The sequence below is a fragment of the Erithacus rubecula genome (assembly GCF_903797595.1).
Source record: "Erithacus rubecula genome assembly, chromosome: 11".
In the NCBI taxonomy this organism is placed as follows: Eukaryota; Metazoa; Chordata; class Aves; order Passeriformes; family Muscicapidae; genus Erithacus; species Erithacus rubecula.
Genome location: NC_136663.1, coordinates 20,522,141 through 20,548,779, shown reverse-complemented (window position 1 = coordinate 20,548,779; position 26,639 = coordinate 20,522,141). Strand labels below are relative to the sequence as shown.

The 26,639-nt window shown below is 45.7% G+C and overlaps 2 protein-coding genes across 5 annotated transcripts; both read left to right on the top strand.

The window, feature by feature from the left end:
- Window positions 1-3,597: 3,597 nt before the first annotated feature.
- Window positions 3,598-4,383, top strand: LOC306806196 (uncharacterized protein). The gene is made up of 2 exons (XM_079314684.1): window positions 3,598-3,692; window positions 3,896-4,383. The coding sequence occupies exons 1-2, from the start codon at window positions 3,672-3,674 to the stop codon at window positions 4,184-4,186; spliced, it is 312 nt and encodes a 103-aa protein (XP_079170810.1). The 5' UTR covers window positions 3,598-3,671; the 3' UTR covers window positions 4,187-4,383.
- A 1,547-nt stretch (window positions 4,384-5,930) lies between these two features.
- On the top strand, window positions 5,931-26,233 carry UBE2G2 (ubiquitin conjugating enzyme E2 G2). Of its 4 annotated transcripts, none has more exons than XR_013775418.1 (7): window positions 8,431-8,539; window positions 13,356-13,391; window positions 13,478-13,523; window positions 18,742-18,860; window positions 22,413-22,553; window positions 24,322-25,332; window positions 25,515-26,233. XR_013775418.1 is itself a non-coding variant. In XM_079314683.1 (6 exons), exons 3-6 carry the CDS (start codon window positions 13,483-13,485, stop codon window positions 24,432-24,434), a joined length of 414 nt encoding a protein of 137 aa, XP_079170809.1. In that variant the 5' UTR covers window positions 5,931-5,997; window positions 13,356-13,391; window positions 13,478-13,482; the 3' UTR covers window positions 24,435-26,233. The 4 variants fall into 4 exon arrangements, 2 of the variants coding, with proteins under 2 accessions (XP_079170809.1, XP_079170808.1); XR_013775419.1 differs by having other exon boundaries at window positions 25,510-26,233; XM_079314683.1 differs by lacking the exon at window positions 8,431-8,539 and adding an exon at window positions 5,931-5,997 and having other exon boundaries at window positions 24,322-26,233.
- The last annotated feature ends 406 nt before the right edge of the window (window positions 26,234-26,639 follow it).

Genomic DNA, 26,639 nt, shown 5'->3' with positions numbered 1-26,639 from the left:
CTACAATGGTGTTTTCAGGAAAAGTGGTGGAAGAAACAAACAATTCAACAGATCCTATGTTTTATTCCAAAGCTACTGTATTTGAAGGGGGAGATGCTTACTGGGACTGATAAATGATCACCCAGACATTTCTCATGAGTTTGGAGAAAGCAGGAGGCTTGGTGGAGGTGGAACTTTGCAAGTAAGCTCTGCCCTGTGAGGAAGTGATACTGGTTTTTAAGTAGAGGGTGATGATCAGCAGCATGAAGCTGAGATAGAGGCTGATCATCAGCAGTGTAGCCCAGTCAGTACTGAGACTGGTCCTCTTCCTTCTTGATAGTGACCTGAATAATGGGGCCCAGGGCACCTTCAGCAAGTCTGCTGGATTTCCTGCAGAGGGAGGAGCTGCTGAGACACCAGAGGGTGATTCTGCACCCACAAGGACCTCAACAAGCTGGAGGAATGGGCTGATGGAACTTCCTGAAGTTAAACCAAGGGCTGTGCAGGGTCCTGTCCCTGCGAAGGTGCAGCCCCAGGCACAGGACACGCCATGGAAAGCAGCTCTGCAGAGCAGATCCTGGAGAGTGTGACTGGCACAGTCCCTCCCCAGCAGGGACAGCCTGGAAGGGAGCTGGGCAAGCACTGAAGTGTGCAGGCCATTGCCAGGTGGGCTTTGGGCCACAGGATCTGCCTCTGTGCATGGGGGTTCTCCTGGGTGTCAAACAGAGCCCCGTGATGTCACCATGACCACTATGACACCACTTGCGTAACTATAAACGGCAGCGTTGGGCAGTGCCCCAGCACTCAGACTGTGACCCATTGGTAGCCGAGGAGCCTCCGAGTGAGGAGCCTGAGTGCTACCAGAGTCTGAGCATCTTCTGGGTGCTGTCAGTGTTTGAGGAGCCTGTGTTCTACCAGTGACTGAGAAGCCTCTGAGTGACTCCAGTGACTGAGGAGCCTCTGAGTGCTCCCAGTGACTGAGGAACCTCCGAGTCCCACCAGTGACAGAGGAGCCTCTGAGTCCTGCCAGCAGCTGAGAGGAGCAGCAATGGCAGAGGTCAGCCAAGAGCCATCAGCGTCACGCCCCGTCAGGGTCTGCCGCATCTGCGTGAATTTCCTGCAGAGCCCCGCTGCCGTGGAGCCCTGCGGACACGTGTTCTGCCACGGCTGCATCCAGCCGCAGGCTGCCCCCGACACCGCGGCCACCTGCCCGATCTGCCAGGGGCCCATCAGGGCCATCCGCCTGCTGCAGGACCAGGACAACCGTGGAAGGGCGGCCCAGCCTCGCCGCCGCCGCCTCCATCCCTTCGTGGTGCGCTGGCGGCAGCGGCAGCTGCAGGAGCAGCAGGAGGATGCGGCTCCCGGAGGTGGCCGGCGCCGAAGATTCGCTGATGGGGACAGGGCACCGAGCCCCGTGCCGCGCCAGCGTCCCCGGAGAGAGCAGGATGACCTGGAAAGGAACGGGCTGAGACGGGGACCGCCGAGGGGACATGAAGCCCTGGCCGCGGGGGACAACCAGCACCGTCCGCTCGTGATCTGATTTGATGTGGAGCATCCATGGCCCGTCTGAAATCCAGGATGCTGAGAAGAGCTTCGCCTGTTTTCTTCTGCCTATTTGCATATTGCTTCAAGATTAGGGAAGTGGGAGCTGTGGGAGGGAAAGCTTACAGTAGTAGAAGCTTGGGGAGAGGCTAGGATATAGATGCTGATATTAACTATTAAATAAAGTTTGTTGTTCAGTTTGAAGCATTAGAAAGCAGGCATTCTTTATCAGCGCTCGACACACAAGAATATCTCCTTTAATCTGATGTCTGTGGTGAAATTTCACAACAGGGCATTTATTCAGTCATACATATTCATTATAATGCACAAACTAATGCACAAACACCACTTTCCTAGAACTAATTTGCATGCACTCGCCTTCTATTGAAAGTCTTCATTTGGACCTGGAGGTCATTGAAAGGAGTGTCTGGTGGTCATAATCACTGAATGCTTCAGTATGACAGGTGACCTTTCTTTGAACTTATTCTTTGGGCATGCATTATTGTTTTTTGTTATTTAACTTGCAAAAAACCCCTCTGTAGTCCTCTTTATCTGTTTCTCCACTGGCTCCATCCTCCTTTGTGCATATCTTTACATCCTTTTATCTTTTTTGCTTAGTTAGTCCTAAAGCTCTATTCAGCAACTTCAGTGGAACTGAAAATTTCCATTCTGTGTTTTATATAACAAGTCTCCCCTTTCCTTGCCTTTTTTAGACAATTCTCAATACTTGATTTTCCAACACAAGGTGCTACAACAACTGTGACAGTAAATACCAGCAAGTACACACAATAATTACAGTGACTGCCATGTCACAAGGCAGAACAGGGCAAACAAACGCCGATAACTATGGCAGTAACACCATGTCGGGAGCACAGGAGAGGCTGGATCCAGCACAGTTTTCCAGGTATCTCGAGGTATTTCTGCCCTCCACGGGAAACCTCAGGCACAGAAAGAGCTGCACCTCTCCCCTGAGCTGACAACTTTTTGATACATCAGGCGAACTTCTGCTGGAAGCAAATAAACTTTAAGGGAGCAAACATGAATCTGCCCACAGACATGCTGTTGCTTTGAGGTGGACATGACATTGCCAAAAACTTCTATGAGCAAGTGCCACAGAAGCTGCACAGAAGTGCTTAAAAAAAAAAAAAAAAAAAAAATCTAAATCTAAAAAGTGTGGGAGTCTTTGTTGTCTGCTCGTGCCCTGCCACTGTGCTGATCCAGCTGCCTGGCTTTGCTCCCTCACCTATATTATTAACACCTGTATTATTTATTCTTTTAACCCAGTAACTAACTTGCCATGACCCTCAATGTGACACTAACTCTCCAACCAGAAACTACTGCTTGAAATCCATGAAGAAGAAGGAAGATGAACGCCAAAAGAGACACTACTCAAGATTTACCCAAAATCTTCCATCTTGTTCCATACCTATTACTATGTTATAAAAACCTCAAAATTAAAACCTGTCACCATATGAAAGCACACACTTTTATTTAAGGGCACACCCTTGGTTTTAACTTCATCACTCAAATTTGGAAACCCTCTCCAAGGCCCCAGGTCAAAAGCAGTGCCTTCCAAGGGGTCAGCACCAGAAAACACAGAAAGCTTAAAAAATCCAGGTTTCTGGGATCCAAGAGCTGGGGTTGTTTATCCTGGAGAAAAGGAGACTCGGGGGTGGCCTTATCACTCTAGAACTCTCTGGAAGGTGTTTGCAGTCAGGTGGGGGTCGGCTTCATTCACCAGGCAGCACTGGCAGAACCACAGGACAGTCTCAAGCTGCGCCAAGGGAGATACAGGTTGGATGTTAGGAAGAAGTTTTTCTCGGAAAGAATAATAAAGTGTTGGATTGCTTTGCCTGGGGAGGTGGTGGAATCACCGTACCTGGATGTGTTGAGAAAAAGACTGGATGTGGCACTTGGTGCCATGGTGCAGTTGAGGTGTTGGGACTTGATGATCTTGGAGGTCTCTTCCAACCTAGTTATTCTGTAAATTCTGTGATTCCAGGGGTGTCCCGGGCGCTCCCCTCACGCCGCTCCCGCGCCGGCGCACAGCGCCCCCTTGCGGCTCAGCAGGAACGCGCCGGCACGCGGCCCCGCCCCGCCCCTTGGCCGTTGGCCACGCCCCCAAGGCCAGCCCCCCGCTGCCCGCCGCCATGTCGGAGGAGAAGCGCCGGGTGAGGCGGGGACGGCAGCGGGAGGGAGGAGTGGAGGGAGGGGCGGGAGGAGTGGCCGCCTCTCCGCGTCCTGGGGCACGGCTGCGGTACCGCCCGAGCTGTCCCGGCCGGGGGCGGCTGCGGGGCCGGCCGAGGTGATGCGTGTCCCCAACGGGACCCTGGAGCTCACCCAGCCCGGGCTCTGATCCCGCCGCGCCCTGCAGTTTTCCATCCAGGATGGCGTGGAAGCAGAGAAGGAGCACATCGAGCTGAGAGTTGTCGGGCAGGACGGCTCCGTGGTGCACTTCAGGATAAAGCGGCAGGCTCCGCTGAGCAAGCTGATGGCGGCGTACTGCGGCCGGCAGGTGGGCGCGGGCGCGGCCCGTGAGGGGCTCCCGCAGGGCCGCGGCGGCTCGGCCATCCCGGCCGCCTGCCCCTGCTGGTGGAGCCCTCGCTGCTTCTCTGCCCGCATCCTGGTGGGCAGCGTGAGGGTCTCCAGGTGTGCGGGAGAATGAGGAGCTGGGATGCTGGCAGCTCCTCCGTGTGGAGTTCTTCTCATCGCTGGATGGGAGCTGCCTCTTCCTCCTCCAATTCCGATCCTGACTCTGAGACAAATCACTGACCCTCAGTCCTGTCATCTCTAAAAACTGCATCACCTTGGAGTGCATTTTCTGTTTGGAAAGCGGTGAAAAATAAATTCTGCTATGCTCCAGCTTTCTCATGGGTTGTTTTCTTCTCTGTTGGGAGTCAGTGACTCAGGGGTCTCTCTGAATTCTTCCGAGAGAAATCAGAGTGCAGGGATTGAATTAAAGCCTTTGGATGGATTAAAGTATATTAAGCCACTCACACATAAAGTAGGCATTTAAGTAGAAGTAAGTCAGTAATTTTAGGGTGATTCTAATGCTTTTAGTAAGAGAAAGGTTTCAAATGGCAGAGTAGCAGAGTGAGTTCTAGTGAAGGTTGAAACATACTGATATCTTCAGCAAGGGACTCCAGGCCCACAGTTGTAGACAGAACTTAGACATAATAGAGCTAGAGTAAGAATATTGCTTACATTTTATAGATAGAACAAGGCAAGTTGTATGTATAGTTCTATACATAACCTGGTGTGCTAAGAAACTAGAATTCTATTAGGTTAGGGAGTGGTGGTCTGAGTTTGCATCTTACCTTGTTGGAAAAATCCTGTATAAGAGTTTGTATTGGGGAGAGTTGTTCCTTTTAGCCATTCTGGCTTCTAGCTATTCACTTATTGCTTTGCTACTGCCACTGCATTTGCCATTGCTTTTTGCTTTTGCCTTTTGAGACTGATGTGCTGTGTAATAAATAACCTTTTAACTATTATCTGCTTTGCTTATTTAGAAGATAACCCAACGAAGTTTATGCCCCAGAGCACTGGAGGTTGTAACCTCACAACCCTCCACAGGTGCTCACAGGCTGTTCCTCAGTGCCATCCTGAGCTGGGGAAGGATGAATCCCCACAGCTCAGTTCCTGAGCCTGGAGCTCCCAATGCCTCTGCTTTACACACAGCAGAGGGTAGGCATGTGAATGGCTTTGGAAATGGACGTGGATTTTGTTTGCCCTTGCAAGATCATTCCTTCACTTATTCAAACTTTACTCTTTGCCCTGCTCTGACACCTCTCTGGATTTTTGGATAGATACAGGGAATTTTAGCATTCCTGTGTGTGACAGAAGTGTGCATCACATGGATTTTGAAGGATTTTAGAGGGCAGAGTAAGGTCCTCAATCCCTAATGCATAAAGACTTCCTCATGTGATTAAACATTGTCAGAACAGGATTCAGTAGTGTGGTAACTCAGGTTTTAAGGGCAACATAAAGTCACCAGCATTTGACCTTCCTCAGTGTAGACAGCAAGACAAATATGCTCAGTGTCCTGGTGGTGAAATCTTAATCAGAGAATCACAGAATGCTTTGGGGTTAGAAGGGAATTTAAAGCCCATCTCTCTCCATCCCCTGCCATGGGCAGGGGCACCTTCCACTGTCCCAGGCTGCTCCAAGCCCTGTCCAGCCTGGCCTTGGACAATTCCAGGGATGGAGCAGCCACAGCTTCTCTTAGTGCCAGAGTGTCCCCACCCTCACATGGAAGAAGCTGGAATCAAAATCTGTCTTCTGTCATCCTCCTTGTCTTTTGAGTGTTAATTTTGTTAACATGTGTTTTGACAGTAAATCCATGAATGCTTAGTTTGGATTCAGAAACACAAGTGTGGTTTCTCATATATAACTTTGAACTTGCAGGGCTTGTCACTGAAGCACATTATGTTCCTGTTTGATGGACAGCCAATTAAAGAAGAAGACACACCTGCACTGGTATGAAAAACACTCTTACTGCAAATTGCTACACAGATATTCAGATGTCTGAGTGATGATCAAAGGGGCTTAAAATCAAAATGATCCTGAAATAGTTGCTGTGAATTTAGCATGTTCCAACAAATTTGTTCAGGGTGACTGATGGAAAGTATTTCATGTCTTAGTTAATTAAAGTTATTCCTGAAGTGCTCTATTTCTGATTAGGAGCAGAGAGCCAAGTGCTTTTGTCACCACGTGTTTTTTAAGTTTTCTGTATTACAGTTTCCATCTTTTTCAAATGTTAAAATAAATCCTGTGTTACTCCCACAGCTGGAGATGGAACACGAAGACACGATTGAAGTGTACCATCAGCAGACAGGTGGAGGGTGCTAAGGCACAGCATCTTTTGGAGAACAGTTTGAGGATCCTCTTCACACCTCACTCTCTTGTCTGTCCCTAGATTTGCTGTTTTATTAGGGAACAAATGAACGTGCCAGTCACACAGGGCTCTTTGAAACTTCTGAGGATATTTACCAAAGTTGCTTGTTGTCTTTGACATTCTGGGTGCAGGAGTCAAAATAGTATCTTTGTGTCTGAATTTAACCATTTTAAAATCAGATTAAGTTATGTGTGTTGTCTCACTGATGTTAGCCTTTTTTTAATGTATTGTTTGTATTATTTTTTTTTTTGTTTCCTTAAACTTTTGGCCTATGCATTTATCCATGTGTTGAGACCCTGAGTGTGACCCTGAGTGTTCATTCCTGGCTCTGGTTGGTCTTGCCCCTCTGTTTTAACTCAAATTATATAAATAGTTCAATGTATTTTCATACCAAGTGTGAGCATAAAAGTTTCCTTTTAAGATGCACCCGAGAGAAGAAACAGAGAAACAGGTTTTAAGTTTTTAGCTCATGTTAAAATTCAGTCAGTCCCTTGGGCAGCATCGTGCCCTTGACTGGAGCTAGAACACAATACAATACTTAGGATAGGATTTAAATACTTCAGGTTTACATGTGTTTTTTCATGTTATGATAAAGTCAGCCAAAATATACCTTAATGCAGAAATATTTGGGTTTTTTTGGTTTTTTTTGTCCTGCACTATTGCAGAACTGGAGGTAGCAGAGCAGCTAGTCCAAAAACTAAATGCTTGTGATAGAGTAGCTGTATTTTTTTTTTTTTTTTTTTTTTTTTTTTTTTTTTTTTTTTTTTTTTTTTTGTGGTGCAAGCTTATAAAAATCCCATCACTGAAATTCCAGGTGTTTGCTGAGGGCTGGGCAGCATCTATCCCTTTGCCCTGCTCCCTTACTTTGACTCTTTCTCTGTGAGCTCAGATTTCTTTTTAACCTTTTTGGTAGGTAAACTTGGTAAATGGGGGCGGGGGAAAGCCTTTTAATGTCACTGAATTGTGCAGAAGAGCTAGTAAGTGAGGAGAGACATTTAGGTGTCTTCAAAATAATAATGATAAATAATAATAAACTGCTCTCCTGCCTCTCCAGCCTTGCTGAGGTTTAATTATTTGTATGGTCCTTTGGGTTCCATGAAGCCTGTTCCAAAGGAATTTCAACTCAGGAATTTCAACTGGTGCTCCACGGAATCACAATCAGCCTTTTCTCTATCCATTTTTTCACATTAGCCATGCTCCTGCTTGCTGAAATCTCGCTGGAAAGGCTCCTATTCCCTTTTCCACGTTGTTGGTGAGCTGGAGGAGGGGGGGATATCCCGCGGATCCCGTGTGTGTTCCCGGATTTCCACATTCACTGTGTTATAAATGAGAAACAAGTCTCGATATTCAGCAAAATTTAGATTGATTTATTCTATATAGACAGAGCAACGCAGCGCTGGGGAGAACGTGAGGGGTCACTGCCCACTCCACACTCCACCAAACTTGGTTTGCAGCTCCCTTTTTATAGGATGGTTTTCCTTGTAGTCATCAATAATTGTTATTGTTGTGTTGTAGTAATTCTGCAAGGTAAGTAGTGGTGGTCAAAGAAACTTCCAAACTTCCGTGGGACAGCTCTTGGGACAATTGGTCATGTAATCATCTGGTCTTGGTAGATAAAAAACGGGAGAAGTAGGAAGCCTGATCTTTAGCAAATAGTTTGCAATTGATTACACCAAGGCAGGATATCTGATTCTGCAAAAAAACCTTTCAGACTATGGAAAACCCTTGGTTTTTTGTTTTTTGTTTTTTTACAAACTGGTATACACAATATTCATAACAGGTGGGTTTTAAACAGAGTGAGTTTAATCATATATTTCCCTTTATCTAGGTCCATATTCTTTTCCTATTTCAAGTATTCTGATTTATACAAACTCCAAAACTTCTATGATTAACACGGATCATTTATCACACTGCAGTGTCCTCCCGCAGCGAGTTCGCGGTCGGTTCCCGCCAGGCGCGGCGCGGCGGGCGGGAGGAGCGGCGCTACCATAGAGGCGAGCGGGCGGATAGAGCGCCGCCCCGGCCCGCCCCGCCGGCGGCCGCTCCGGCCGCGCACCCGGAAGCGCCGGCGGGGCCGCGCCATGGCGGGGACGGCGCTGAAGCGGCTCATGGCCGAGTACAAGCGTGAGTGGCGCTCGCTGGGCCCCTGGCGCTGCCTTCCCGGCGGGATCGCTCCCAAAGCCCGGCAGGGCCCGCGGGCCGGGCGGGGCCGGGGCGGGCAGGCCGGGCCGCCGGTGGGGCTCCTCCCGGGGCGGCGGTGAGGGTCACCGCACGGGTGCGGGGCGCTGCCGGCCTTGAGCAGGCTGCGGGGAGGGGGTCCTGCCGCCACCCTCCCGCGGGCGCGGTGACACCTCCGCGATTCCGTGCCTCCTTAGGCAGGGGGAGGCTGGAGCCCCGGGCGAGCCGCCAGTCATTTTGATGTTTTTCCCTGTTATATTTTCCAGATGGGACAGAGTACAGGTGTGGAGGTCTCTGTTGCAGAGGTCTGTTACATCAAAGGTGTTTAGAGGTGTTTGTCAGGGCAGATACCTTCTGGTTGTGACTGCCTCATCCTTGGAAGTGTCCAGGGCCAGGCTGGATGGAGCTTGGGACAAGCTGGGCTAGTGGAAGGTGTCCCTGCCCATGGCAGGAGGTGGAATGGGATGAGCTTTGAGGTCTCTTCCAATTCCAACAATTCTTTTATTCTGTGAACTCCTTAATAGAAGCAGAGTGGTTACTGAAATGATTTAAACTCGAATTTAGTAATGAAAGACATAGACTTGTTTGTGTAAAAATCAGTCTGGGATGTGAGTGCAGGAGGTGGTGAGCAGTGATCCTCAGCACAGGGACCAGAGCCCTGCTGGGGCTCTCTGGGAATCCCAGTTCTCCTGGGATGGCTCATCTGCTCCCTGATGAGTTTGAGAGGTGACCAAAAGTGCCTTTTGTCAGCAAGAAATATTTGTTTACCTAGGTGCTTTTAATGCTCCAGTTCTTATTTACAGCAAGGAAGTAGAATGGAGAAATGTTGGTGGGCATGGAGAGAGCTGGGCTGAAAGAACTGGCCTTGTGCTCCAGGAAGGTCTTACTGTGCTCCCCGGGCTGTCCAGGGATGGGGGAGTTGTTTCTGTCATCATTTAGTGGAACTCTCCAGCCTGTGTGAAAGAGAGTATTTATAGACACACGTTTCCTGCCAACACTGTGCCTGTTTTCAGGCTGCTGTGCAGAGCACAGGTCTCTAAGCTGAGCTGTCACAGGTGTTTGGGCAGCCAGGGCTTCCCACCCAGCTCAGGCTGCTGCCACTGACAGCTGGAGGGGGTGAGCAAACTCCACAGCTATGTGGGTAAAGTTTGTGCTGACAGTGTGTGCCCTAGAAATCTGCATTTTCCTCTTGTAATCCAGAGGCAGTGACCTGAAAAACAACCACAGAAAGTCTTGGCACTGCTTCTGTCCTCTCTTATCTATGCCCTAAGTCTCAAAAAAACTCCACAGAGATCTTACTAGAGTGTCTTGCATGAATGAAATCTTTAGGAAAAATGATATAAAATTACCCCAGAAAGATTTTGACTTAAATGCCACAGGCAGACATTAAGTGAATCTGCCTGGTTTCCCAGGGTAACACTAGCCATGAGCAGAGATAACGTTTTGTCTGTGATCTGCCTTTACAAGCACTTTCCCATGCCCAATAAAGCTCAGTGTTGTGGAAAATGAATGCAGCTCACAGTGGCTGACTGCTCAGTGCTTTCTGGAAACCTGAGTTGCAGCAGAGCAGTGAGGCAGATTTCAGTGACTCTCTCCTGACTGCTCACCTTGGATGAAATCTTGTATGTGTTATGTACAAAGTTATGAACACAATCTTTATTCTTTACTTTCCCTCTCCTCTGTCTCTTCCCTTTAGTTAATTCTAGTCATGACAGTGGTGTTTGGCAGTCAGTGCCTTGCTGGTGGGTGTATTTTCCTCACCAGACTTCTAATTCTTTCCATTTTTTCCTTTTTCAATTTTTGTCTTTCATCTTTTTCTGTGGACGTGTGCACATGTTTAAGTCGTAATTTAAAGATTTATCATTTCCTTCTGTGAAAAATTCTTGACATTGTGAGGAGTTTCTACCTGTTGGAGCCCAGATTTATGACTGCATTTTGGAAGAGGCTGTGAAATTGCACCGGATTTCTTTCCTTTTGAAGAAGGAAGGTGGCTGTGAACATCCAGATGACACAGATTGGGTTTTTGTCCTCATTTACATCTTTGCGTGTTTGACTTTTTGCTTTCTCAGATTACTATTTACTCTGCCAGAACCAGTTTGGCTAAAGCTTTAAAAAAACAAAAAAACCAAAAAAACCAAGAACAAACTAGATATAAAAAAAGGCATCAATTTTATTAGCACATATGTCTGTTGGTAATTCTAGATGTATAATAGTATTAAGACCTAAGTCTCTCAGTAGCTTTTATTTATGACAGTTAAGAGATGGAAACCTTTTTTTTTGTGTTTACTGTTTCTTGATGCAAGATCTTGAAGATGTTTTATGCTGGCTGAAGTTTCAAGTCTAAAATGGGTTCTTGTGGAAGAATTAAATCTCTAGAGACCCAAGAACTGCAGTACAGAGCAGTGGATTGTAATGCCCATATTTCTTGAGTCCAGGGCTTTTAATTTGCTAAACCTGCAGTTTTTAGGAAACTTACTGTTGAACTTCTCTTTTAAGGATGATATTTTCAATCTCTTCAGCACTTTAACAAGAAGGTGTGTTTTCAGTTCTCCTGAGAACCATCTCCAAGGTGTAATTGGCTGATAATGACTCCTCAAAGAGCAGTGAAATGGAGAGGAAGGTGCTGATTGTGTGTGCAGCAAATCTGCCCCGAATTCCTGACAGAAGCATCACACACTTCTCTGGAGTCAGCTCTGTTTTAAGCTTACAAGGTCTGGCTGTGCTCCCAGGGAACAAATAAAAAGTTGCACCTGGGGAGGTTTAGATTGGCTATTAGGGAAAATTTCTGCATTGAGGGGACTGTTTGCCTTAGCTGGTCTGTCAGAGTTGCTCTGCATGTCATCAGAGCATTGGTTTTAGCCTTTCACTGCTTTCTGCTGCTCACTTGGAAATAATTAGACACCATCCTCCCTGACATTCCTTTAAAGTGACCCTGTGTTGGAGGCTCTGGTGAGCTGTAGCAGCTGATGCTGTGTCAGCTCCTAGTGGTTCATGTTGTGCCTCTCTGAAAACTGAGTTCACCGTTTTCTTTTGAATAACTGGTGAAATCACAGGGTAGGATGTCACCATCCCCGTGGAAAAGGGGTTTTTCTTTTCTCAGTGAAAAGCAGCAGCAGCAGCAGCAGCAGCCACTCAAAATCAAAGCTCCTGAATGCCCAGTTTCTACTTTACCTGATCCTTAAGGAGGGAAACCTTTCTGTGAGAGGGTACTGAGCAAGAAAGTGGAGAATTGAACCTCTGTCCTCATGAAGGCCCTTTGCTCCATGGGCTTTGGCTGTTTCTTTCCATTGCTGCAGTTCTCCTTGGAGTGGAGTGCTGTATGACACAGTCCACTACAGGGACTGCTGTCAGCTTTTCCAGGGAACTTGTAGGAAACATCAGAGGGATTTTCTTAGAGAGAACCACAAGATGGAGCAAAATGATTCCAGGAGCTCCTGCATTTGACATCTCCCTCTTCCTGACTAAATACATCAACAAGAAAAGCTCTTGGAGACCCACTGTGAAGCTGGAAAAACCTGCCATGGAATGCCAGGATGTGTGGAAAACTGTAAGGCTGAGTTTCAATCTGCTGCTGGACTTTGGCTGTGCCAAGGTTAAGGGCACTCTGAGCAAACAGAAGAGTTTCATGATCTCTCCTAGCAATGCATATCAGCATCTTCTTCAAATCCTGCAATAACAGAGCTCTTATAAAACAGAAATCTGTTCTGTGCAGCACAATATAGTTTTCACTTACAGCTTAAACAGAATTTAGGTCAGATGTCTCATTTATTGGTTTGTGACTTCACATATTCCATGGGTCAGTGTTCCTGTTTGTTTTCCTGTGTGGGAATGCCTGTGGTGGTTCTTGTGGCTGTGCTCTGTGTGTTACTGGCCACTGGTGTGGAAACACTGTGCTGGATAAGCAGCTGGAAGTGTCACCAGCTGCCACCAGCTCCAGCAGCTGTCCCATGGCTCCCTGGAAGCCTTGGGGCTGGTGTTGAGCCCCCAGGACTGCTGGCCCATTGCTGGCCTGTTTGTGGCTGAGCTGTGCCTCAGCTGCTGCTGCCTCCCTGCAGAACATCAGAAACTAGAAACTGATGATCAGTCCACTAGGTAGGAGGAAATCTGGTTGTTATTTTATCAGCACATGGTGTACTGGCCTTCAGCAGCTTGAAGGGGCTGATGCTGAAGATTGATTAATGAATTTGGAATTGTATCAATTTCCTAGAGAAAGCAAGGATTGATAGATCCAAACTTGCCTGTGCAGCTGTGGCTGTTTTATTGCTGCTTCTGTTTTTTTTTTTAACTCAGATTTTCCAGGCCATTCAGGAAGAGTTGGATTGAATTTAGTGAACAGAACTACTTATCAAATCTCTCATGTGTCTGCTTCTTCTGTTTTTATGTTCTGGGTTTTGCACTGAGCTGCATCAAACCTGAATGGGTGCAGAGAGGCTGTTATGGTATCCAGGAGACACCACAGAGGTGCAAGAGTAGAGTGTTTCCCAGGCTTTGTGAAATGTTTTTGTCTTCCTTCTCAGGTTTAAATTATTGCCTCTGTGAAGGTGGGGGACTTGATGATCATAGACATCGTTTCCAACCTATTCAGTGATCCCATGTCTGGAGGCTGAAAAGCCCCAGAGTGCCAAATAATTTAGTCTGGAATACTATCCTGCATCAGCAGTGGTGGTGGGGCCCCTGTGCTAAGCCATGGCCACTCAAACACCCCCTGAAATGCTTGGGCTTGCAAATCACCTCAATCTTCCTTGTGTTTGTGTTTTTGCAGAGCTGACCCTGAACCCACCAGAAGGGATTGTGGCAGGTGAGGAGCTGAGCAGGGTTTGTGCACTCTGGAGCTGTAAGCTTGTGTTCAGGTAGCACTGAGCATTGTTCTGTTCTGTTTCACAGGTCCCATGAATGAAGAGAACTTCTTTGAATGGGAAGCCTTGATCATGTGAGTTAATACTGCTTGGTGTGTGAAATCAGCAGTTGCTGTGATGAGCTTCTAGGAGAGCAGGAATGTATAAAAATACTATCCTGTGTGACATCAACATTGGCCTGCCTTGGGCTGGGAACTCCACTGGTCCAAAGAGAGAATTCCATTTGGACTTTAAACAGAGTGACAGAGGCAGCATTGGTGATGTGTACAACTTGTTATGATAACTTCTTGTACAGCAGTCATAATAATGAGCTTGCAGATTTGTCAGGAATCCTCATTTGGATTCTCTTGAATATATGTTACATTTACAAACACAGTGGGAAACAAACAGTTGCTTGAAGATCACACATACTTGTTGGAACATTGCCTTAGTGCAAATACAGGATAAGTTTTGAGTGGAGCAAAATACACAGATTATTAGTGACAGGAATAAAAAAATCAATGTTTAAAATTAGTTTACTTACTATTCTGACTTTTTTTGAAATATGGAAAGGTTTTGATCAGAAAAAAGTATTGAAATTTAAGTGAAAATTAATCTTAAATTCTTTACACTTATGAATCAGTTGGTGTTGTCAAGAGTTGGATGCAGTGGTTTTGTGTAGAAGAGATTCACTCTTCTGTTGCTGAACAGCTCTGACTTGCTGTGTTTTGGGGGTGATGAAAACTGTTACAAGGCTGTGTTCTCTCTCTTCTGCTCCCCTGCTGATGGGTGTGGTTGTTGGTAGCAAGATTTGCCATGGAAAGGCAAAATCTTTTTGCCCAGGTTGTCTTCTCTCTTGCTCATGCTGTACCTTCTTTGGGAACTTTGAGTACAAGGAATAAGGGGATTTTTTTACAAAATAAAGCTCTAAAATGCTAGAGGAGAGGAAAAAATATGTTTGTCACTCACATCTGACATTTTATGCAAACACTGCATAATTAAAAGATGATGAAGCTTCAGTCCATCTTGAAGCTGGTGGTCTGTTGTTAGGGTAGGTCCTGGCTCTGTATTTCAGGATTCCTTTGGTAGGAATTGGTGATTTCCTTTCCTCCATCCAGGGCTGGTTTGTCCCAGAGGACTCTGGGGGCAGCAAGCAGTGGCTGTGATCTGGGCAGGTTCTCCCTGCAACCACCAGTGCTGACTGGTGAGATTCTCAGCTGGCGTGGGTGGCAGAGTTTTCCTAGCTTGGTTTGCTTGGAATGTGTTGTCTAGGGATGAAAAACAAGATTTCTGTCTCTTGGGCTCAGGCTTGCAACCAGCACCAAAGCACAGTGAGCTGTAGCAAATTCCCTATTCCACACAAGCCAGCTGTGTGGGTGATCCTGCTGCATGGCAAGAGTTATTTTAGACTTTGGTGAGTGGAGGTTTGCATTACCACTGCTTGTTTGCTCATTGATGGCAAGAGTTGGCAAATGCCTCTGCTTATGTGCAGTGATTTTCTCCTGGGATAACAGGTTGTGCTTCCTGGTAGCTCAGTCCCTTGAAAATAAACACTTAGCATGGAAATAGGTTGTTTTGTTGCCTGACACCAGAGATTTTGGCTGCAGGGTCTTTATGCTTTCTGTAAGAGACATAGTCAGCACATTTGCTTTGTAATGGGCCAGGTTTCAGGTCAGACAGCTGTGATTGCTTGGAAGTGTGGAAGTCCCAGAGGATTTAATGCACTTCTTGGAACGTGGAAGGAAATTCCTGCTTATTGGTACTTCCTCTAGCAGAAGTGTTGTGGCTGAGTAGAGGTTTCCTGAGGGACACTCAGAAGTACTTCTGAATTGCCTAGAAAATACCTTTTCTGATGTTTCCCATCAGCTCCTTAAAGAACAGAGGAGCTGCTTGCAGACTTGAAAGCCCTTTAAAGTGCTGAGTGTTGAGCTTCAGGTCTTTGTCAGCGTAAAATGAGAGGCGGAGGTGCCTTAATTTTGGTTTCTGCATTGTGTGTGTGTCATAATAAAGTTATATTTTAAGATCTCCTCAATTTTGAAGCTGTGATACAATAGAAACATGTTTACCCCAAACACATTTGGTTACTTTCATCTCTTTACAAATCCTGTTAGTAGCAGTGTTTGCAATACCTTTGGAAAGAAAGTTACATGACTTGTTTGTATTTGTCTGTGGTGATCTCCTCCAGTGTTTTGTAATCTTGAATGTGCTGTGTGAGATTCAGGGAATGAGGTGTGCAGATGAGAAAATGGGAGTAAAGCTGCCTTCAGATTTTTAGGCAGATGAAGTGCAAATGGTAAGAAACATAATTGTGAAAAGAACAGAATACTTTTTTTTCCTTCACCCAATTTATATAAAGCTAGAGCACATATAATGACACACTTAATTTTTTTTTTTTTTTAAAGAGACTTAAGAGAGAAAAAACATCTCTCATTTACCAATTCAAAGGTAGGCTGGGTAATGTTACATAGATTGCTGTAAGAGCTTGACTTGGAGATAAAATAATGCATTTTTAAATAATGGAAATAATAATTTGTATCTCCAGCATTCTTGTCTGCAGCAGCAATGCTGGAGCAATGGGAAACATATAAATGTTAAGACCATAATAAAATAAAGGAGAGACCAGATCTAACACTCTTAAAATGAGTGTGATGGGAACAGAGCTGAAAATACCCATGTGAAACCTTTCTGAAGATCAGAGGTGGGGAGTGTTGTTGAAAGCCAGATCTTTGCAACATCATTTCAGGAGAGTTTGCTTATGTTGCTCAATTCCCTAGCACTGCGTGAGGTCCTTCAGGCTGTGTTGTGTTCATGGATTTCACATTTCAAGGCCAAGTTTTGCCCCCTTTGGCTGGCATGTGCAAGTGTGTGTTGCTATTAAAGTTTATCCCCAAAAGACACAAAAGCACATGATGGTTAAGAGCTTTATTAGCCTAAAGATTGCTTGAAAACTAAACAGTAGAAATTGAAGTCAACTTATCACAAAGCTTTTTAGAAAGGTAATTAGATCTATAATTAGGCTTATGACTTTTGTTTCCATTCCCCTTTTGGGCATCTGATGATTGTGGGGCTTGGTGTTTTTTCCAGCATCTTTTTCCACATAAGCCATTTGCAAATGTATGTGAAGCTGTGATTATAGAATTAGAATCACAGAATTGTTAAGGTTGGAAAAGACCTCTGAGACCATCAAAATCCAACCATCCCCCAAGCACTGACAAATCCACCACTAAACCATGTCTCCAAGTGCCACATTCACATGTTTTTCTAATGTTTTCAGGCATGGTGACTCCACCACTGCCCTGGGCAGCCTGTGCCAAGGCTGAACAACCCTTGAAGGCTTCAACAATCCCTTTCTTCAGGGAAGACATTTTTCCCAATATCCAACCTAAACCTCCCCTGTTCAACTTGAGCCTGTTTCCTCTTGGCCTGTCTCTTGTCCCTGGGGAGCAGAGCCTGACCCCCACCTGGCTGCACCATCCTGTCAGGGAGTTGCAGGAGAAAGTTCCCCCAAGGAGCCTTTTCTCCAAACTAAACCACTCCCATTAGGTGTCCTCCTCAAGGAATTTCTCTCTCCTATTTGGAAGATACCCACCACTCTTCTCTGCCCCTTGCATCCAGCTCCTGGAGGTCAGAGCTTCTCATTTTCATGCGTTGTCTTCTGTCAGCTTTGGAGTGAGTGCAGAGCAGGGGGGTGATTGCAGCAGCTGCCATGCTCTTACCTCCCTGGCCCTGCCAATGTCCTTTGTGAGCTAAAAGTGATGCTGTCAAGTTCAAATGCTGAGTGTTTTGTAGTTGCAAATGCTGTCTTGGATTAACTTTAATAATTTCTTTGAAGTTGATCCTGGCAGCGCTGAGTGGCTAAAACAAAAGCATTTTGCTCACATAATGCAGGGCTAAAATGGAGTATGTTGGGTTGAGTGTATTTGACAGAAGAGCCCTTAAGGCTGTGGGTTTGCTCTCAAAACAGAACATAGACACCCACCAGCTTTTCAATGCCTGTATGTACATACTCTCAGAAGTTCAACAATAAGCCTTTAAAATGCAGCTGGAATTAAAATGGTCAGGAAAAAATGCATTCAGTTTACTCTCAGATGTGAATTGAATCCTGACTAAATTAAGGGAAAAGGCCAGAAAGGAAACAAAGTGGATGAGATGGTTTAGCTTTCATTCTTGCAGAATGTTGGTGCATTTCTCTTACCTTACCTGCCAGTGTCAATATTCATTTAAATCACAGTTCTTGTGTTTACCTACCAGACAAGTCTTTTGAATCCCAAAGTTTGAAACAGTAAGTCTAGGGCTTTAGGATTTGCTGCTCCCCAAATTTAATGTTCTTTCTGGCATGGAGAATGTGGATTGGGAGGAGGCATGAATATATTTCTAACCCTTATTTCCCAGACAGTGGAACCTTTGTTTGAATGGCTTTTTACTAAATACATGAGGTTTCCTTGGCAACAATTTTCAGTACTGAAGATTTTTTTAGTCATCTTTCCAATCAAGGGAAATCATGTTTGTGTTACAACTTCCAGATGGTTCATCAAGTTCGAATAAATCATGGCTAATAAAGTTGTTTTTCGCTCACTTTCCACAAGTGTTTTATGTAGGCAGGGTAAAATAGTTGTCTTTATATTCTCAACTCCATTGCACTTTGAACTAGATTCTGAACACAATAAGGAAATGTTTCTACAAGAGCCCTGATGAAGCCATTTGTTATCCACCTGCACTCGAGGGAGGGCAAGTTCATTACCTGAAGTCTGCAAAGACACATTGTTGTCCTGCATCTCTGCTGACAATTATGCTCTCTGGGCTGTGTTTTTATTTTTACAAACCTTTGCTGTGCTTTCTGCATCAGACAGTGATAAGTGTTTGTGTGGTTGTACTAGATACTGGCAGTTGGGATCTCTGTGGCATTTATAAATGAATTTTGAGCTCCACATTTGACATCTCTGTCTTGTAGAGCATAACAGTATCTTCAAAGGCCCAGGAGTCCCACACCTGCCTCTGCTTTCGCTTGACGTGCAGACACTCAAATCCTGGAACATGCCTTGGAGCCAGATACTCCAATTATATCCAGACACACCCTGCTAATTAAACAGTGTTGTGACCTTCCTAGTAATTTAGTGTGCAAGCTTTGATTTCCCCCTCGCCTCCCAAGCCTCATATTTGGATTTAAGTTTATGAGGTGTGGGGTAAGAGCACCTTAACTCTTTGTTTCCTGGAGAAGATGATACAACCCGTGCCTCACACATCTCATTAAACAAGAATTTGGGTGCAAGAGCTGTTTAAAACTTTGGTGCATAACATTTTATCTGTTCCTAGGGGTCCTGAAGACACCTGTTTTGAGTATGGGGTTTTCCCTGCTATCCTGAGTTTCCCACTGGATTACCCGTTGAGTCCTCCGAAGATGAGGTTCACGTGTGAGATGTTCCATCCCAACAGTGAGTCTGATGCAGCAGGATGCATGGGGTGGGAGTGGGTTGCTTGTGCAACTTAAAAAGAAATCTTTGCAGCAGGAGATCTGCCATCCTTCCCCAGGGTGGTTTTCTCCCTTTCCAGCCTTGAGAAGGCAGCATGAATGTTCAGCTGCCCAGCTGTTTTGCTCTTGGGGTCCTTTTTTCTTTATCACATTATTCCTCATGAAACACTTCCTCATAAACTGTCCAACAAGGATTTCTGCAGTTCACATGCCTTTAAATCTGTACAGGTTGTGAGACTTAGTGAATTAATACAGGTTCTTTCCAGACACAGAATCACAGAATATGTTGAGTTTGGAGAGACCCATCAGCATCATGGTGTTCAGCCCCTGGCCCCATGCAGGACACCCCAAAAATCCCACCATGTGCTTTATAACATTGTCCAAACACACCAGGAACTCAGTCTTGCTCCATGGCTTGTATTTAGATATTTTGGTGTTATTTTAATGACTGAAAAGTTGTTCAGGGGTGCAGCTTCATTAGGCAGCATGGCTTTTGCTCCATGACATCACAGGCTTAACATTTCTGAAGGGATCTTTCTGAAATACAGAGTGCTCTGTCAGAGCAGACAACACATTTACAAGTGTTTAACATTAAGACTTTGCTGGCCTTTGCTCTATGATGGTGGTTGAGTTAGAGATCTTTTCAAACCTTAGTGAATCTGTGATGATGGTGACAATTTTATCTGAAGGCTCTTCAGTGGGAGTAATTGCAGTGACAAGAAGTACAGCTAACAAGTTTGAGCCCTGGACATGAAAAAAAGGTCTTTAAGCCCCTGTTTGCAGCCTGGACTGCTACTTTCTGCAATCAGCCTTGGAATTCTGTGTAAAATAATTGCTTTTGACATCTGCTGAATCAATATGGGTTGTGCAAAGGTTGTTTGTTACTACCCAGTGGATCTGTGTTCAGGCTGTCAGGTCTCTGACTCTCAAGAGCAGGAAAAGGCAAATGCTGCTCTCCTGCCCAATACTTCCTCTTCAGCTGACATTCTTGCACTTGGAGAACACAGATCATAATCTCAGCTGGGAATCTATTTATTTCACCCTACATACAAGGATTTTTGCAATTTCTTGAAGTTTCCCTGCTACTCTGTTCTGGAAGCACCACTTTTGCAGGTTCTTGCCCATTTAATCCACATCTTTCTGTTCTCCTGTGGAAGACACACCTGCATGTCATAGCATAGAGCTGTGTGGATATCCCCAAGGCAGTGTGGCATCACCTCTGGAGCTCTGATGTCCACAACAGGGCACTTTGGCACTTGGAAGCAGTGTAGCCATGTCAGCACCTTGGACCCAAAGTTCTTGCCAGGACTGGTCTCTGTGAGCAAATCCTTGTCCCTGCAGCTCCAGCTGTGGCCTTGGCTTGAGGTTCACTGCTTGCAGCTGTGTTGTGTGCAGCACTGCCAGGAGGAGTGGGGTGTGGAGAAGCACAAATTGCCTGGCTCCTGTGTTAAAGAGTGGCTTTACACATGGGTGTTTCTTCCATGGGATAATTGGAACACACTGGATGGTCAGCTCTTTAAAGCCCTGTGGCTTGGAGTCTTCTTAATCTGAAGCTGAGATCACCTGAAGTAGACACTTGAATCTTTGCCCTCAGCTGGGGTTGTGGTGAGCTGCTTCTACCCAGAAAGGGGTGGCTGGGCTTTGTTTTTTCTGTTTATTCCTCCCCCTGTGAGAAATCACAAGGAAAATGTTTTAAAAGTCTGGTGTGTCTCCTCATCTTTGCAGTTTATGTTTTGTGAAGGGGGAATTGAGATGCCAGTCTTCTCTTACATTAAAATGACCCTTTTAGATATTCTGGCAAAAGTCACTAAGTAGTGCTCAGTGGCATTGCTTGCATTGGCACTGAACATCAATGTGGGGAGATCATAGGATCAGAGGTGGTTTGGGAAGGATTGTTAGAAGGGACATTTAAAACCCATCTTGTTCTACCCCCTGCCATGGGCAGGGACACCTCCCACTATCCCAGGTTGCTCCAAGCCCTGTCAAACCTGGCCTTGGATCCCTTTCAGGGATGGGACAGCCACAGCTTCTCTGGGCACCCTGTGCCAGAGCCTCACCATCCTCTCAGGGAGCCCTGCCCTCTGTGCAGCCATTGCCCCTTGTCCCCAGTCCCTCTCCAGCTCTTTTGGAGCCCCTTTAGGCCCTGGAAGGGCTCAAATCTCCCTGAAGCCTTCTCTTCCCCAGGCTGAGCACTCCCAGCTCTCCCAGCCTGTTTCCAGAGCAGCTCTCTGTGGCCTCCTTTGGACTTGTTCCAACAGCTCCACATCCTTAGGTTGGGGGCCCCACAGCTGGGCAGGGGTAGTCTCACCTGAGCAGAGGGAGAGGAGATCCATGCATCTTCCTGGAAGCAGCCTTTGATGTCTTGGCTGTGCTGCTGAGCTCCAGCTGTTTTGAATGAGGCACTGCACAGAGACAGGAGACTCCCTCACCAGTGAAATCCCTTCTGCCAGTGGGTTCCTGACTTGCAAGAAGTGCTGATTCAGCACCTGCTGTTTTCAGCTCTTCCAGCTGCTGTTAGACCAGCTCCAGTGCCAGCCTGGAGCTGCAGGAAGGACTGTAAATAAAAGTCCTCCACAGTGCTTAGGTGCTGGGTGAATGGAAGGAACTGGAAATGAGCACAGCTGCTTCCAGCAGTCATTCCCACCTTGTTTTGTCTTGCTTCCCTGGCAATTGCACCAGATTGGTCACCTGAAGAGTAGAAGCCCTGAAATTATTGCACTAAAGGTGTCATTCCTCAGGAGCCTGTCATGCAGGAGAATTATGCCATGTTGGTAGAGCAGTGTTTTCTTTTGTGGTGCTTCTTCAACCTTTGTTTGGTTTCATTACCAAGTCAGTAGAGTCCAGTCTCTGTGAAAACAACTTGTACTGTTGCTTATGCTAAAGGTGGGAGGGGAAGCACCTGGATCCTTAATTCATAGGTTTACTTGTTTCCAGGTGCTTTATTGCAGCTGAACTTAAAGAAAAGAAAAAAAAAAAAAGAAAGGAGTAGTGGGAATTCTTCTGATTGCACCTCAGTAATGTTCAAAAAAAGAACAGTTCTACTATTCATAATATATTTAGCACAACACTTTTTCTCATGCTTATAATATATCTAATATAACACTTTTCCCTCCTTTGTGTAATGCTTTTAATGGTCACAGTCCAGTGGAGGAGTCCAATATGCATTCAGTGCATTCATTTCCATTTAAGTAGGAATGGTTACCTGCTTGGAGCTCTGTCTGTGCATAAATTCTTGCTTTATTCCACCAGGCTGCATCATTCATTTTTTCCATGGAGCCTGTCACTGATTATGAAATAACACAAGTGCTGCCATCAGGTTTCTGTTTGGTTTCTATTTTTCCTAGGTTTTTGTCTTTCAGATTTTGTGTCCTCTTGCTTAAAGAGGAAATTTAAACCTCAATTTAGTTTTAATCGTAGAAGAGCCAAATCTCAAGGCTGATCTATTCTCAAGACTGATCTGGAGATGCTGAGCATTTCCACTAAGTAACAAGCAATCCTCTGTACTTTTTGTCAGTTTACCCAGATGGGAGAGTGTGCATCTCTATCCTGCATGCTCCTGGGGATGATCCCATGGGATACGAGAGCAGCGCCGAGCGGTGGAGTCCCGTGCAGAGCGTGGAGAAGATCCTCTTGTCAGTTGTTAGCATGCTGGCAGGTGAGCACTCTGTCCTTCTGCCCTTCCTGAGGGAGCTTTTTGCTTTGTTCACTGAGCAAAGCATGTGGAAAGCAGCAGCAACCACACTTCTTAAAGCCCTGGTATTCATTTATTAATTTTTAAACCAGTGCTCTGAGAAAGGTTGGGGAAAATGCAATTAGTGACAGTTGTTGCTGTTTGGGGTTACTGCAAGGCTTTCCTTCCACTACTGAGACAGTAGGGATGAGTCAGGTGGTCCCAGAAGCTCAACTGGCTCCTTGCTCCTGGACAAAACCCTCTCTGTATTTGCTGTGCTGTGCATTCAGCTTTTACAGCTGTGGATTACAGCCTGTGTTGGATTTGACTTTGGCAGCTGATGGGTTATCAGACCTAACTAGTACAGTAAACTGGAGTCCAAGGCCTCTGGGCCAGAAACCACCACACTCTATTCCTCTTTATTATTCCTAGCTTGGGAATGTGCCCCACTCTGCCATCTCTGGTTCAGAGGAAGGCTTCTTGAGAAGAGACCTCAAGAAGAGTGAAAAACTTTTTGTGGAGCCTTTCAGATAGTTTTCTCTAAATCTTACAAGGCTGTGGATCAGCTCTGTCATGTACAGCTCTCTGAAAGATGGATCATTTTCCACACAGTGGACACAGCCACTGAACTGCCTGAAGAGGGCAGAGCCATGTCCCTTAGACCTGGTTTTGACCAGAGAGTAAGCAACAGATTCCTGCATGGGACTGTTTTAGCTTTGGAATAGTAACCTGCAGCTGGGAAGCTGTGCAGACAAATAGTGCCTGTGGGATTCCCATGGCTTCCAAGAGCTTGGTTTGTGGTGCAGCCTTACCTGGACTGGGAAGTGTGGGAGTCACCTGGTCTCATTCCCTGCCTGTGCATCCTGGTTTCCCATGGCTTTTGGAGAAATGAGGCTAAAACACCAGTGGTCATCTTCTTTCAGGGTACTGGAAAACTCTCAGCCCTGGCTCTGCAGGTAGTGTAAGCACAAGTTTCCCAAACTGGGTGGCCTGCACACCTGCTGGCTTTTAAGGTGGATCATGTGGAGGAGGATGGGAGCCTGAGATCCTGCCATGAACTGGGCAGGGGTGTGTGTGAACTGGTGTGTCAAGGGAAGTGAGCAGAGTATGACAGTGCCTTCTGGAATCCCAGGATGGAGTCCTGCTATGTGCTGCCCTGGTAAATTCTGGGTTTCAGCTTACCTTCATACAAAATGGGGAGCTCCTGGGACTTCAGCACTCCATGTGCTTCCTAAAGCATTCTGAAGTCATCAGATGAAAGATGTTGCACAAGTGAAAGCTTATTCTGTGGGTTTCCTTGGATTGTTTTGTTGGTTGTTAATAGAACAAGCCATCCCAACAAGTGGCAGCCTGTTTGGGTGGCCTGCTTGGAGGGACTTTGTGTCTTGAGAAACTGGAGAACAAGAAAAAAAAATGTTCTGTGGGGAGAAACATGCAGTTTTAAAAGGCCTTGACAGTACTAGGGGTGCCCCATTGTGTTTGCCATGTGCATGGTGGGGCTCCACTGCTCAACAAACAAAAGAAGATCCTGCTCCTGTTCCACTTTTTTCTTGCCTAAACTCGAATTTGTTGTGATATCCTTTCTCTTGTGGTCACTTAAATCAGAAGCTTTTGGGAATCCAGGAGCTGTCATTGCTTTAGTGGTGTTTCTGCAGTCTCAAGGAGGAGAAATGTTTCAAAGCCTTGGGGAAGTGGCATTTCTGAAGAAGCAAGAAGCTCCATTGCCCACCTTCCTTTGTCTTTCTCATTTCAGAGCCAAATGATGAAAGTGGAGCCAATGTAGACGCCTCCAAGATGTGGCGGGAAGACAGAGAACAGTTCAACAAAATTGCCAAGCAGATTGTGCAAAAGTCACTTGGACTTTAAGCTCACAGAGAGACTGAAGTGTTTTGTATTTCTCTCCACCTGGAAACGAGCAGTGCTCAGTGCTGGTACCAAAAAGGAAAACTTTGTAAAACCATTGGCCTAGTTCTTAAAATTTGTTATTTATTTGCCATCTCTTTTCTTCCACTGCTCCAGAGAAGCCTCTAGTTCACTCACTAAATTGTGTGGAAAAGGGATTTAATGGTAGAGAAAAATACAGAGACAATGCTGTTTGAAAGGCTGCTTGTTACTACCTTACTTTGTGGTGTGGAGAGCCTGGAGCCTTGGCAATCTGCAGCCCCCCCTCACCCAACTGCTGTTGGAGAGCAGTGCTGGTTTGGATCCTCTGCTGGCAGAATTAGTTGTGTTTTTATAGGTAGCATTGCATCTGGAGCAGCAGTAGACAGGAATTATTCTATCCATTCTGTACTTGTTAGGTTAAGAGCAGCAGTTGCAGTCAGATCTGATTTGAAGAGTATAGTTAGCAGGAGAGGCTGTGAAGTCAGGGTGTGTTAGCAAAGAAAGGAACTTTAGGGAGTGAGCTGTGAGGACTGGCTGGGGGTCTGGAATGGCCTGGTGTTCCCATGTAACACTGGGAGTTTGTACTGAGCCTTTGAGTCAGTGTTGGCTTGGCAGAAATCCCAAGAACTGCTTTATTAGTCCTTGAAGACACTCAGTTGTAAACTTTACACTCATTTAGAGGCACAAGGTGTAAAGGTTGGATTGTCCAAGTTCACCTGGGTGAGGTAGGTCATTGGCAGTTGGAAAATCCAGTGAGGATGTGTTTGCTCTGCTGGGCATGTTCATAGCTCTGCAAAAATACCAGCTCACTGTGGTGACACATGAGTGTTGAGAGGATTTGGCACTGCTTTGCCATTACAGCCCTGTCACCCATTTTTGGGTGACCGAGCCAAGATGAGTGTGATGGACTTACAAAAATGACCTGTGACACTTTACACTGAGTGCTCTTGTGTTCTGAATAGGAGCCAGAGAAGATGGGCTGATTGCTCTAGGATGGTACAGCATGTGTTTTGGACTGCAGTGTTGTAGCCAGTGTGGAGGGTGCAGGGAATACCAGCTGAGCAGTTCTCAACTGCTGAGAGGCCTCTGCTGACCTTTCTGCTTTGCAAGCCAATCTCGTGTGTAGGTCCAAATTTCTCCAATTTACTACAAGCAATAACATGCCCATTGATAGCACATGGAATCCAGTTCTGTTGGCAGCTTTAAATGGGCTAAATTTGACAAGGGCTGTTTGTTGTTTTTTTTTTTTTTTTAATGTGAAAAAGTCTGACAAGGAAGGAGTCACATCATGAAGAGAGCTTTACAGAGGTGATGGTGTGCAGGTGTGTGGTACAGCTGTTGAGCATTTGTCTTGCTGTCTGTGCTGCACTTTGCCATTGTTCTGCACCTCTGAAGAGTTGTATTGCTACAACCTGCTGATTTTACCTCCTTGTAGAACTAATTGTGGCTTTGATGTCAGGGTGGAAGTGGGACTGGACATAGCTTGGGAGCAGAGATGATGAAATAGTGTTGTACCTAACTAGTATTTCAAGGCATACAGGAAAATGTAGCATTTTATGCAAACTGGGAGTGTTTTTGGGAGTAGAGGGAGGATTGCTCCTGCAGCCACATTTGGGAGCAATGCTGGAGAGCTGCAAGAGCCATGCAGAAACACAGACATGGCAAAAGGGGGGTTTGCTTAAGTGCTGAGTGTTTTATTCATGTGTGCTTGCTCATTATCTTGATTTTATGGTGGGATTTAGTCTGTATACTGAAAATAAAGTGATTATATTTTCTCCTTTTATAGTTGTACACAAATGTATTGCAGTGGGTGTTGTATATGAGTAACCACACAGCCAAGAGACTTTCTCCAAAGGAGTGGAAGGGTTCATTTAAACTCAGTTAAAATATGGGATGTTTTAGGAGTGAAAGAGCTGACATGATTGCATGGACTTTCCAGGCAAATGTCTTGTCACTAATGCTGGCAGTGGCTGAGTAATTCAAAGAAAACTATAAAAATCTGACAGTGGGCTGATGTGGTGTAGTTTGCTCCTTAAAAATGTCATTATATCCATGTGTCTGGCCTAGGAAGTTCTTGTGGATGGACAACAGGTGAATTCATTCAGAATGTGCTGGTATCAGCACTTGGATTTGAGGAGGACACGTAGATCATGGAATCACTGGATGGTTTGAATGGGAACAGACCTT